Here is a 14,282-nt window from a genome sequence, read left to right as displayed (position 1 = left end):
TGGCCATGTAAACTCCATTCATTACCACACTTGATATCCTTTGTCGATTGGAGTATCAATTTATCCCTGTGAGCACACTCTAGCTGAGTCATTTTACCAACCAGCATTCTAGCATTACGGCCATCACCTTATATACCAAACAAAAACACATACACTTGCATGAATAAAAATTCAAAACAGTACCCGACTCCCAGAATTAACTCATATACATAATTCCCACTTCTTAGTACATCAATTTCTTTACCATGATCGAACAACCTTCGGCCACAACTGTAACTACTGATACCAAACATCTTGCAAGTATCCTGACTGTCACTATTTTTAACAAACAAAAACATCTTTAAGTACTCAAGTAACCATTCTAGATGATATCCAACTAACCCAAGTTCCAGAATCAACTCATAGACAGAATTTCCATTAATAACAAACCCACAAGAAGCAAAAGTATCCAGGAAGTATTTTGAACTACACTTGACATAAGCTGAATACCTTCCACTCACTTCAAACTTTTTACCACGATCAAATATCATTATGGTATGATTAGAACTATGTAAAACAACACTAACAATAGTGAATATGTATGATGAAATAAATTTCGGAAAATTTATATACGTAAAAATTAAATGATGTAGGCTAGCATTCCTAATAAACTTCATACTTTCAAACTGCCGAAATGCATCATTTGAAATCCGATTTAATATGTTGAAATCATGTACCTCCATAATTGAGATTGAGAGTATCCTTACATAATCAGGCTTCAGAGAAACATCACTAACCAAATCAAACCAAGTAATGAATGGTTTTCCCTCTTGGTAATCTAAAAATTGGGTTTCTATCTTCCCTTCTAATTCAGAATAAGGAGAAACTAGATTAACCGCATGAGACTTGTAGTCTTGAACATATGTAACACTAGCTCCATTAACAATTGAGAAGACATATTTAGGTTGAGAACTGTAATTACCTTCATCTGAAGAATTGTGAACGACATTTCCTTCTGAATTTGAATCAATTGGAACTCCTTCAAGCTTTTCATCAATATCTTTCTCAATCAACGTCACTTTCTTCAACACAGATCCAATTAATTCAAAGCTCTCGTCAAAAATTTCTGACGAATTTGAATCCCAATTCCCGTCAACAGATCGACTCAAATGTATCTCACGCTCCAGCAACAACAGCTTCTTTGTTTCTTCTGCTAAAATTTTATTGCATCTGGCTAGAAGCACATGAGATGGTGTATATTTTAGAACCCTTGCAATTACTTCTTGAACTTGAAGAACAGTAGCTAATTGCTCAACTAAAGCCTTAAATCTATTACCGAAATAATTTGACCTTTTTGATCCCGTATTGCCATAGGGTTTAAGGTATGTTCGGACCGGTTTTTAGGCGGCCCTGGTAGTGAGCATGCTACCTAAGACGACCATGAGTGCTGCGGCCATCATAACCCGCCGGCGTGGCCTGACCGCCTCAGCGTCCTTGTTGGAACCAAGGAGAGCACTTTTCGGCTCAACCTGCAGCCGATTGATTAGTTCGGCTTTCCCGTCTTCGTTGTGATAATCCGTCTTCGTTTAAGCAATGATCCGTCACGTGTTTTAGTCTATTGCAATTGTTAGGTCTATTCCACTTCCCCGATGACGTCCCTACCAAGTACCTCCCCCCTAACCGGTGATTTCCAATCCGGAATAGCGCGCCCGGGCATGGCCAACAGGCTGCTGTTCGAGTCGGCCCGGTCATCACCAGTTGTCGGCTAGTCGTTTTCTTTGTCGGGGACAAGTTGATCCGCCAACAAGGTATTGAATGCCCTTGCTTGCAAAATCTATCCCCATTAAATCTATTACCATCATCCATGATCAATATAAGGAAAGACGGTCTCTGATACCAATTGTAGTGACCTACACAGAATCTGAAACTGTATTTCGGTGAAACAGAAAGATTGGACAATCTGAAACTGTATTTCGGTGAAACAGAATTCCTTTACAGCTATCTTCATAATTTGTTATGTCATCATGCATTAATTGGCTTGCTACTTTGCATGGGTGTCATTGAGAATCACTATCACTTGTTAAGTCCTATTATTTAGATACATACTTCTCTTCTATTCTATATTCCAAAGTTCAATACAGTGGCGTACTTCATTCCGTATTGGCGTGTTTTAGCCAATTCATACGGTGCTTTTGTTGCAAGGAGTTGCTAAGGGATTTTCTTTGATTAACAATTTGGATAAGTAGCTCTGCGTGTTAGTACTGTGTAATCTAGTATCACATTTTTTTATCATGTTTACATTAGACTGTTTGGTGTTATTACTATCCTTGCTTTGTTAAGTTCAGTATTAGTTTAAGTACTAATGTAGCTAACATGTCACACCATAGAATGGAAAAATCCAGCCAACCTGCTGAAAACAACAAGAAGAAAAAGAATGTTAGGAAGAATAAGAATACGGAACCGGAAACGGAAGTGACTACGAATTACAAACAATGGACAACTCGAGAGACTGAGAAATTATTGGAACTGTTGATAGAAGCTACACTTGAGAAGAAGAAAGACACTAGTGGATGTTTTACTAAGAGAATAGTGGAAGAGGAGATACTTCCAAAACTTAACCAAGCATGTGGTTGTGACAAATCTTTTGAGAACTATAAAGGGAAACATAGATGGCTGAAGACTAGATTTGGTCAATACCAGGATTTGTTTAAATCTTGTACTTCTGGATTCGGTTGGGATGATGCTAACAAGAGGATTACTGGATCCGACGAGATGTGGAACAATTACTTTGAGGTATGTGTGTGTTACTTACTGAAAACTAAATTTGATATTTTTTTCTTCTATTTTGTGCAGAGTTCTAATTCATGCTTTATCCTTTATTTATTTTTTGTATGTTAACAGAGCCATCCAAACCAAACTAACTTAAGGGAAGATAATGGTAAAGACTATGGTGACTTGCTTATTGTTTTTGGGAATAAATGTGCTTCTGGAAAAGTTACAGTTGATCTTACCCATGAGGGTACAAGTGCTAGAACCTGTGATAAGGAAGATGAACAAGATGATTACTTCGATGTTGATTATACTCAACGAGAGCAATATGATAATACTTTTAACGTATCATACATGGGATATGGCTTAGAGGAAAGTGATGAACAAGATAAAGATGAAACTCAAGATATGAACACAAAGAAAATTCCTGTCAGAAAAACGGCACCTAAGAAAAGACCAAGGTGTGACATTGGTGACTCTTCTACATCAACTAATCCTACTGGGCAGTCTGATTATCTAGAGAAATTGATTGCCAACAGTTCATCGATTGCTTCTTCTATTGATTCAATGCATGCTCTTGTTGCGAAAGAGAAAGAAGACCGCAAAATTGAAAAAGAAATGCGCAGAATTGATAAGGATAAGAAAGATAACCAAGTATGGGATCTTGTTTATGGCATGAATGAAATTTCTTTGGAAGATAAGCTGAAAGTAATTGAAATGCTGGACAACAATCACAAGAAGAACTTATTCATACGTTTTACTCCTGAAAAGAGAAAGTTGTGGATTGGTTCAAAGTTAAAAGCATAAACCTGTCATCTTTGGAAGTTTCCATTAGGTTTAATAGGCTTTTAGAGTTACAACATTTGATCGTTTTTCTTCATAACTATTAGTATTTAATTTTTCTTTTCTCCTAGTTGAGAACTTATTGTTATGGATTGATTGCTACTAATTTTTATGGGTTGACATCTTTATGGTTATTATGACTGAATTTATGAACTTTATATTCTATATGCTTATTTTCTATATACATATACTTTTATGCTTTTGAAATAATGATGATTCTAATAAAAAAAAAGTACTTTTATCATCTTTTTAGGTGAACATGTCTGATTTGGATTTATCTACTGATAGTGAAGATGAAGCCTTTGATACAGAAGAAGAAAGCAGTGATGATGAAGAGGTAAGCAGCAATAATGAATTTGAACTATCCATATTTTTGAATATACTTTCAGCGGTGCATTCATGGTTGATGGATATAATCAAGCAATTGCAATACATACAAAGTCAGCATACTGAAAGACCAATGAGACGCCCAGTTACTTTGTTTGGATATAACTATATAAGGAGAGTTTTGCGTCAAGACCCAGAAGACTTTCGAAGAAGTTATAGGATGTACCCTGATATTTTTCTAAAACTATGTTAGTATCATTATAGAAACTACATCATTATGTGATACAAGATGTGTTTCTATTGAAGAAATGCTTGGTACATTTTTACTCGTTGTTGGCCAAAGTTCACGATATTGCACAGTACGTAACACATTTGGTCGCTCTCGGTGGACAGTTAGTAAAAACTTCAACATGATGTTGCGAGCTTTAAATTCTATAGCTCCGAGGATGATGGCTAAGCCAACAAGTGCAACTCTATTTAAAATTCGTGAGAGTACACGATTTTATCCTTACTTTAAGGATTGCATTGGAGCTATGGACGGTACACATATCCCAACAATGGTAAAGAAAAGAAATGCAGCCGTTTATCGGAATCGACATGGAATTACATCTCAAAATGTGTTAGCGGTTTGCAACTTCGACTTGGAGTTCATATACGTGCTTAGTGGATGGGAAGGGTCTTCTCATGATTCGAAAATACTTAACGACGCAATGACAAAAAGAAATGGACTGAAAATACCGCAGGGTAATTTTACTTTTATCTAATGTGAAGTTTTGAGTTTGTTGGTTAAGTTATATTCGGGTTCTACTTGACGAAGTTTTCTTTTTGTGTTTTATTCAGGTAAATATTTACTTGGGGGATGGTGGGTTTGCAAACCGACGATATTGTTTAACACCATTTCGTGGCCAACGTTATCATTTGAAAGAATTTTCTGGTACGGGTAATCATACGAAAAAGGCTGAAGAATTATTTAACATGCGTCATGCTTCTTTGAGGAATGTAGTTGAAAGATTGTTCGGTGTTGTGAAGTCTCGTTTCTTGATATTTAAGTATCAACCTCCATTTCCGTATCAGGTGCAAGCGGAGATAATGACAGCTTGTGCAGGCCTACACAACTTCTTACGAAAAGAATGCCGTTCAGATGAGTTTCCGGTCGAGGAAGAGGAAGAGGAAGATAGCCATCCATCAACGCTTGTAAATGACGATGAAATTTTGACACAACAAACTCAAGAACAACAACGTCAAGAAGCTAATGCATGGAGAAAGAGTATAGCGGATGATATGTGGGAAAATGTTCGTGAACAAAGGGAGTTAGAATTGTATGGAGACCGTTAAATTGAAGGGAAAAAAATTATCTCGTTGCATAAAATAACATACTATTGATACAGAGATATGATCATTTTCATTTATTTTTTTCTTTTGATTAAAGATCAATGTTATTTTCAAATAAGGGTTTATTGTTTCTTAAAAGAGAATGAGTTAGGAGTGAACTCTCTCAAACTCCCCCAAACTCCCTCTACTAAACTCTCTCAAACTCCCTACACTCCCCCAAACTCCCTGAACTCAAAAACACAAAACTCTCTCAAACTCCCTACACTCTCTCAAACTCTCTCAAAATCCCTGAGATTTAAAATACACTCAACTCCCCCGAAATCACTCGAGGACTAACCCCCTGAAATTCTATTTGATTCCTTGAAGGAGGATTACCGACTCGGTACATATTAGGACAGAATAATGGCACATGTGCCAGCTGCACAAGCTAACATAACTAATCACACCAGGGGTGCTCTTATACATGGGTGCCCTATAAGAATGGGACATGACACACTTTGCCGAACCACTATAAATCCTGTGTTCTGATTTGTTTTCGTTATTTTCTTTGTTTGAGTGCTTGCCTGATGTTTATCTGTGTGTGTGTTTATTGATCCTGTGTGAAAGAACCAAGTTAGATCCACAACATCCAGCCTTCCTAGAGAGACTAGGGCTGCACAAAGGGTAGGGTGGGTAGGATATTGCCTATTTCGCCACCCTACCCGCTTACTGGCGGGTAAGAAATTTTTTACCCGCCATCCTACCCGCCATTAAACGGGTAAGATCCTACCCGACCCATTAATTAGCGGGTCGGGTAGGATAGGATGGCGGGTATACCCGTTTTTTTTTTTTTTTAGTTTCCTATGTTCTGGTTAATATTGTGTATACAAAAAATACTTCCTAAAAAACAAAAAAAAAATCTTGTAACAACACAACAAATAAGAGCCAGCCTATCTAATGGTACTGCCAATCTAACAAGGGAAAAATGAACAAACAAAAGCATCTTGTTAGGCAAAAATCCATTTGTAGTCTCAAGATCAAAAATTCTATTTTTTTCAAAATCATGTAACCTTGTTCTTCATATAAGAGTATCATCATCAAAAGCTCTTCATATGACCTTCTTCTACAATCATCATCTACAATGATTGAGTTGGAGTACGTACTAAGATCACCAAATAAAGCTGCATAACAACAGATAAAGCCAATCAACATCAAAATCTCCTTATACGCTACATATCAAAGCTGATTAACAAAGATTAATTAAGAGTCGTAACATATCAACAATGCAGTTGATATTAGTACATAAAAAGAGAACGAGGTTCAAAAGACATTAGTACATACTGTATATTACTACAAACAGTTGAACACAAACGTAAGATTGTTTAAACAACCTCAATGACCTCTATTGGGGTTGGCTGACCAATTCTATAATGATTGGTGCAAGATCCTTCTACTATGATCGTGTTACCATTTCTCATATTACCAGTAACTCCTCTTTGGGTGGAGAAAAGGTACTGACTACTTCATGAACCTGCCAGTACCTTGAGGCCACAGAAAGTAGAAACCACTAACCGTGGATTTCTGGTGTTTAGATTCAGCAAGGGAGAATCAGTTTTAACCACGAGATTTTATAAGGTTTGAACTTCTTGTTAGTACTCAGACCCTTAAACAAGTATTCCTACTTTCACTCAACGAAATGAGAACGATGAGCAACAACAAGTCTACAACTGGAAAGTTATTTTCACAACAAGTCTACTTTCACCACAAATATAAGCACCAAACTCAACTGAAGGGAGTCAGTTCTAAAATGACTGAAAAAGAAACGTAAAATACCTGTAGAAACTGAACTAGGACTCGCGCATTAGCCAGTCATACTTTTCAGGAGCAAGGGACATAGTCCTTACCACCAACCTTATACTAACCACCTTCGCAATAGTTACACTTCGCCCATTCAATCCCATTTTCGTTAAAACTTGTCACAAAATGCCTCCATACCCAAGATGTCCTCTTCCGTTTCTTACTTCCGCTCACCTCTGGTTGAGAAGATTGTGGAGGTGGCGGAGATGCAACATACTAGCCCTTCGATTCACTGGAGGTCTTGTTGGCATCTCTTTTGCAATCTCAACCATGTTTCAAAGCTTGGTTAAAAGTGCTCCAATTCTACCTAATTCCAATCTTCCGTCAGCTCGTGTAACAACAGCTGTTTCAACCTTCATATTCACACAAAAAACAACATCAGTAACAACATTTCCCAACTCAATTTACACTTCCAGATACATGTCAATCAACATCAGCAAAACTAAGGACAATTATGAAGACCTGACTAGTTAGATGCACTTAAGATCCAAAAATATATACAGATCAACAATGTAAACCCATAATTCATTTACAAATAAGAAACCCATAATTCATTTACACCTTATTCAAACATGCAATCAGTAATTACGACCTACCCAAGGTATGAATTGAAAAAAATTAAATCATTGATCAAATACCAATTGAATTAGGGATGAAGGAAATTTTAAAATCAATCCTTACCTCTCATACTGCACCCAAAATTGACAAACCTCAAGATTAAATTTAGCTGAAATCCTGAAATTCTTGTGTTTGGAGGTAAAGAAGATACTTCATTGGATATGGTTACTTTAGATTTCTACTGATACATGAGTTTTGATTTCGAGGTTATTTAGATGAACGATTTGTGACAGTGATTTTCCATATTTGATGTGAGAGTCATGTTCGTCTTCGATTCCTAACATTGATTTGTAATAATGAAGAACTGGATTTTTCAATCTAGGGTTCTAGTGCAGAGAGGAGAAGTATGAAGCAGAACGACGAGTAAAATCATGAGAATGAGTTAGTGATTCAGAATAGTCTGTTTTCCCTTTCGAAAATCAAACATGCAGATTATGAAATTAGTATATAAATCAATCAAAATTCTCACAAGTTCACAACAAAATCAAACCTCATTTTACTCGTTAGGTGGATATGGAGCTGAGTTTTAAGACGAGTTTAGATGAAGATGGTATTGATAGAAGAAAGGGTTTCATTGAAAATTTCAATTGAGTGATTCTCCTGCTAGATTTGGAGCAGAGTTTGATTTGAGAACAGGGAGAAAGGGTTTCGACTTTTCTTCGATTTGTAATTTGGAAAAGAAAAGAGATACGGAAGCGAAAAAACCAACCTCACTTTTTACCCCTGATATGTTTCAAAATTACGAAAAAAATAGGCAGGAGATGAAAACAATGCGAGGGTTACTCAGTCATTTGAGTATATTAGCGGGTAGGCGGGTAGGGTAGGATAATTTCGGGTTTCACCCGTCACCCTACCCATTTAATAGTGGGTAAGAAAATCTCTAACTGTCACCCTACCCGTTCAATGGCGGGTAGGGTAGGATACGGTTAAATCATTGGCGGGTATGGTAGAAATAACGGATATGGGTAGGGTATGTGCACCCCTAAGAGAGACCAAAGATGACATAGGACTTCGAATTTGAAATAAAATTGTTGGACGTGTGTCAAAGTTGATTATCACAAAACTTTAGAGGATGCAACCACTAGGGTCATCGGGCCTAATCTCAGTTTGCTGCTACTGTTTTGAAGATTTGTTATCCAGACAGCAATGGGACTCCGTTTGTTCTTTTTTTTCCTTATCTAAAGGGAGAATATATTAGAAAAAGAAGCGTCCAGTCAATTCATCCAACTCACCAACTCCAACTTATATCCTCAATACAATTTCAGTCCTGAAACATCCAGTCACATTTTGTTTCATTGCCAAACAACCATTGATTCCTGGACCCTCCTACTACCTCATCTCACAAAAAATCAAAACCCTTCTCATAGTATACCCACTTCACTGTCCCATCAGACGACAGTCTCCCTACTCCTCAAAACAAAAGCTTCTGCCCCAGTTACCACAACTTTTTGTTTCCTTTTTTGGTCCTTATGGATAGCTAGGAACTATGCAGTCTATCGCTAGCAACTGTCAAATCCAACAAATATCACGCAGAGGGCCATCAAACTCCAGCAGGAATATACCTGGGCTCAAAACCACCTACCTCCAGTACTACCTGGGATGCAACCTTATCCAAACCTAGCGCAAATAATGTTAGCAACAATAATCATCTTTGTGGGAGGGCTCAAACCCCACTTAGACTAGATCAAAATTAAAGATGTGAGAAGGAGAAAATGAAAACAACAAATTCTACTTTTATAGCATCACATATTGGGATTCCATAATTTATCATACTGATAAAGCTTATACATCGGACGATAAATTTAACAATAAGCTCTCAAATAAATCGGTACCTCTTTTAAATCAAACCTATATCCTCAATTTCCAAAATCATATGATAATCCTTTTAATTATTATTTTCTCTCTAAAAATGATTTAGTCCCCTGTTTTGAATCATCAAAACACTAACTTGATAAGTAGATGAAGAATCTGTAGAACTTGTACGAATTCTTGACGACGAAGAAGAAGAAGATTATGAATTGAATGGAGATTTCATAGCATGTTTTGAGATATACGGTAAATATAAACCATAAAGAATTTGGCTTGGTTTGAGCCGACCGAGTAAAATCAACATATATAGCATATTATTTGTATGGTCAGATATAACATCATCCATGGCCAGAAAATTAAGTCATAAGTTAAGTCAAATATTTTAAGTTAGGGAATGAGTTCCCTTCTTCAAATTACTTTTAAATTACTTTCACTAAATTCAATTAGAAAAAAATTACTAGCCGACCTCGGTTAAGAGAGAAATTTAACCTAACCAAACCTAATAAAAAAAAAATCAAAAATATTAATTAAGTATTTTTCTTAAAAAAGTAAAAAGAAAATATGAATTTGAAAAAAATAATTAAAATAATATAAGGGTATGTTAATTATTAACAAAAATATGTGGATAATTTTACTTTATAATGACCTTACAAAAATGAAAGAACGGTCCCCTTCAAAAATTTCACGGTCCCCAAAAACATCATTGTAGAAATTTAGAATCACCAACAAACGCAACTTTCTCTACTTTTCGGGTCTTTGAGCCCATTAAACTACCATTTTCAAAGCCACAATTTCGGCATGATCATGATCGGTTAAAGATGTGAGAAGGAGACCTCAATATCTTACGGGACTGACGACATTGTTTTCTGATCTCAGTTTTCTACTACTCCTTTAAAAAGAGATACTTTTGGTCAGCAATGAACCCATTGATTTGCATCATTTGGCCACCTGTTTTAACCCACAAATTTGTCAAAGACCGTCTAGAATACATTTTGGCCCTCCAGATAAACCCAGATTGATGCCAACAGCCAACAGTAGTAATGTCTGCTTTAATGTTTGTCGATTTTCCACATTAAAAATTAAATTACTGAATAGTAAGCAGACTTCACCGTACATTGACCATTAGAGGGATTACCATAGTGTATCACATAGTTTAGACTTTACTTTGCATTGTGTGTTTTGCTTTGAATTGTGTGTTTTGCTTTGAATCACAATACGAAGCCCTTGAAATTTCTACAAGTTAATGTTTATGGACATTATATATCTTAGCATCAAGAGATTCAGAACCATCTTCTCCAAAGCACTGATGTTTCACCTTTTAACAATCAAAGAATTTCAAGAAAACATTCATAAAACCATATTAAGATTCTCTGTTTTAACATACTAAAGACAACTGACATGTAGGGTGAATCTATAGAAGCTTATAAATATATGTACATAAATCCGAATATGAAGCAAATCTAAGAGAATTTTAACAAGTCTTATAATAATAGTAATCAAGAGACTAGCAGCTGTTATTGTGTTTTAAATGAATCAGATCAACCTTCCAAGAACACATCAACCTTGGCATTTGTAGCGCTTGAAAGGAACTTCATACACATAGGAGGGTTAACTTTAGCCAATGAAAGTATAGCTGCTGGCATTCCCCACAACGAGTCACCACAAATCATCCCTGATGCAACGGCGGGCACAAAAGCATCGGCTTCAGTTTTGTTATTCTTCTCCCTCCAGTATCTATACAAACTTCCAACACACATATCTATTGTGAAATACCCTCCTAAGTAGAAAGGAATAGCCATAGCCATAGCACTTGGAACATACTTATGAGCCTTGCACTTATAGTGCACTAAAACCTCTTTGAGTAAGTTAAGGGCCACAGCAATGAAGAAGAATAGGATCGATAATTTTAAGCAGTTCTCTGGTAGAGCAGATGTTCCCTCAATAGCAATTAGTGCAATACCACGGTATAAAGCCCCAAAAGGAGCTGGATACGCTGTATTAGGATGCCCAAGATCAGGATAAGCTTTGTAGAAGAAGAACCAGAAAACAAGTGGAGATAAAATAACTCCAAGTAAAGTTCCGATTATTTGGCTAGCGAACATAGATCTTGGTGAAGCAAGGGTTAGGTAACCTGTCTTGAAATCCTGCATCAAATCAGATGCTGTCGATACTATACTCAGCATACAACCGCACGCAGCTAGACCAGCGACAATCCCTCCATTGGCTAAACCAACCCAGGAACCAAATATGAAAATGGCTAGTTTTCCGTAGCTAGAAGCTAAAGACCAATCAGATAAACCGCAGCCGTAAGAGTTGCAGAAGGCCAAGATAGGTGCAATAAGGTAAATGATCAGAATGTGGTACCACTTTATTGAATGAAATATAAATGGAACAGCTATGATGGCGACTACTGCCAACAAAGTGTAGCCGAGTGCAGCAACCCAAAGTGGAATCTGATCTTTCAGGAAGTATTCAGTTCGACGTTTATCATCATAACTCATAACAGGTTCATCAGAACTATTAGTTGAAAACTGATCTGAGTTTCTCTTTGATACGGTTCTTTTTAAGTTAATCAAGGTTTTAATAAGCACGGCGACAAAATGGTATAATCCATCTCCAAGGATCATGAAAATCGAGATAAAGACCTGCGCCATTAAATAGTTCAGAGAGAAAACGAATTAGACGGGATAAAACATTGTTTGTGCGAATTGGTTCCGAAGACAAAATGATTTAGAATATTGAGTATGAAGTCCAAAGACTCTAGTCTCTAAACATTGTTTGTGCAAATTGGTTCCAGAGCAGCACAAGTTAAACTAACCCTCAACCATCCTATCAAATATGAATGGGTAATCCTTTTATTGGTAAAGCAGAACCAAATTATATAAGTTTTTGAAAAGGCACCAAACTCAACAGTAGTCACCGTTTTGGGGTCTTCAGTATCCTATAAATAGATCAATCCAAAAACCACCTAAATGGAGCCGGAATGGCAGGAATAAGTTAATATACGATTAAAGAAAAACGGAATACCTTGTATCCCTGTAGACCATTTAGACTACTTAGAGGGAGATCAGCGCTGAACCAGTCACCTTTCTTTTGTTGAACAAGCGGCCACATTATTCCCCATGAGACCACGGCACCAAGTAACATCGATAAGTTTACCGAGTAAGGGCAAATCATGCCTACCCCAACATATGTAGCTGAGAAATCAAAGTAGAACCTGCAAGAAATTTGAGTTAATTCATTAGATTTTTCGGAAGGGTTAGAGCAACATGATTCCAAATATTAGACATTTTGAAATGATATATCATAAATATGTGACTTACTTCTGTGTATAAGCTTTAAGACCAAAAGTGGGGAAATTTGCAAACCCGCAGTCGTCTGAAGAAGTAAAGAACCATTGGAAGAAAGCCCACAAAAAACTACCACCGAACCATTTGAAAAGTGCTCTCACTTGTTTCCTGCAATAACCAACAATTTAAACCAAATTATATAATTGGTACTCAATTAACATACATTGGAATTTTCTAATATCATTTCTCATACTTCGCTAACTTGGCTCCTTTGGGTGTGTGGAAGCTGTTGATAAGGTATGCTGTAGCAGTCCCACTTGGATATGTCAATTTGTAATCCAGGATCATAATCTGCATAAAAGAAAATTACCCAAACAATTTCATTAAGAAATGATCCATGTGACCCCAAAATACTGATATGCAGTACTACAAGTGACGTAATTACCTTTCTCAAAGGAAGAATGGAGAAGAGACCAACAAAACTGACACATACAAGAAAACCAAACATCCAACCCAATTCGAGTTTAAGGACATTGTTGGGTGTGTTTGACGAAGCCGGTCCTTGGTCAGCCACGACCTTTGTCATACCAAGTATGTAACTGGCAAATCCACCTGATCATAGATAATACTTATATTCAATAAACATCCCACAAAATAAAATGAAATCATACATAAAATCAAACACACACCAAGAAGATTAACAAAATAAATAAGAATTTGAGAGTGAAAAACTTACTGCTGAAAGCGATACCAGAAGTTGCAACAACACAAGTCTGAATCACAGTATTTTCTTGTCTTGTAAAAGGTTGGCTCTGAATGCCAAATTTCTCTAACAAAGAAGTCCATGATTTAATAAAGAAAAACCCTAATAGACCAGCAGCAACATTCATAGAAGGTATAATACCAGTACTAAGATTAAGTTTTACCACAATGAATGTGAATAAAAATCCTAATATTGCACTAATAACTACTGATCTAAGAGTTAACTGTGATTGCCATGCTGGTACTTCTTTTGATTCAAATAACTCTTCTGTTGTTAATTCAGTTTCATCTGTTTTCTTGCCATCTTCCATTCTTTCTTGCCTATCTTCTATCTCCATGGCTTCAAATTTCGTCATTTTCACAAACTACTATTTGTTTGCAAAAACGAAACCCTAAGGTTATTTATTTTTTTTGGTCTGAAAATTTCTTCTTCCTTTTAACCAAGAGAAGTGTGTTGTATTTATAGAAATGAAGAAGCAAAATAGAAAAGATAACGCATTTAACGAAGAGAGTGGAAGAATTTGGTTGTCAATAGCGGTCCTATAAATGGAGTGAGAATTTGTTGCGAAATTCGTTAATGACGAGGATATATTACTATGTGTGTTGCATTCAAAACTGATTTCGTGTAAATTACCAATCAACGGTTAGCATTAGTTTCTATCTTTGATTGATCTGTGATCGACGGTTTAGATTCGATCTTAGGAATAGAAGTTGTTA

The 14,282-nt window shown here is 36.4% G+C and overlaps 1 protein-coding gene across 1 annotated transcript; it reads right to left on the bottom strand.

Annotated features, from left to right (window-relative positions):
- Positions 1-10,844: 10,844 nt before the first annotated feature.
- Positions 10,845-14,063, bottom strand: LOC113299548 (probable metal-nicotianamine transporter YSL7). Its single transcript, XM_026548578.1, has 6 exons — positions 13,540-14,063; positions 13,249-13,415; positions 13,057-13,154; positions 12,837-12,971; positions 12,541-12,730; positions 10,845-12,158 (listed from the first exon to the last, which is right to left on the bottom strand). Exons 1-6 carry the CDS (start codon positions 13,919-13,921, stop codon positions 11,052-11,054), a joined length of 2,079 nt encoding a protein of 692 aa, XP_026404363.1. The 5' UTR covers positions 13,922-14,063; the 3' UTR covers positions 10,845-11,051.
- Between the last annotated feature and the right edge of the window lie 219 nt (positions 14,064-14,282).

Source organism: Papaver somniferum, chromosome 7, assembly GCF_003573695.1.
Source record: "Papaver somniferum cultivar HN1 chromosome 7, ASM357369v1, whole genome shotgun sequence".
In the NCBI taxonomy this organism is placed as follows: Eukaryota; Viridiplantae; Streptophyta; class Magnoliopsida; order Ranunculales; family Papaveraceae; genus Papaver; species Papaver somniferum.
This window is presented reverse-complemented; position numbering and strand designations above follow the sequence as displayed.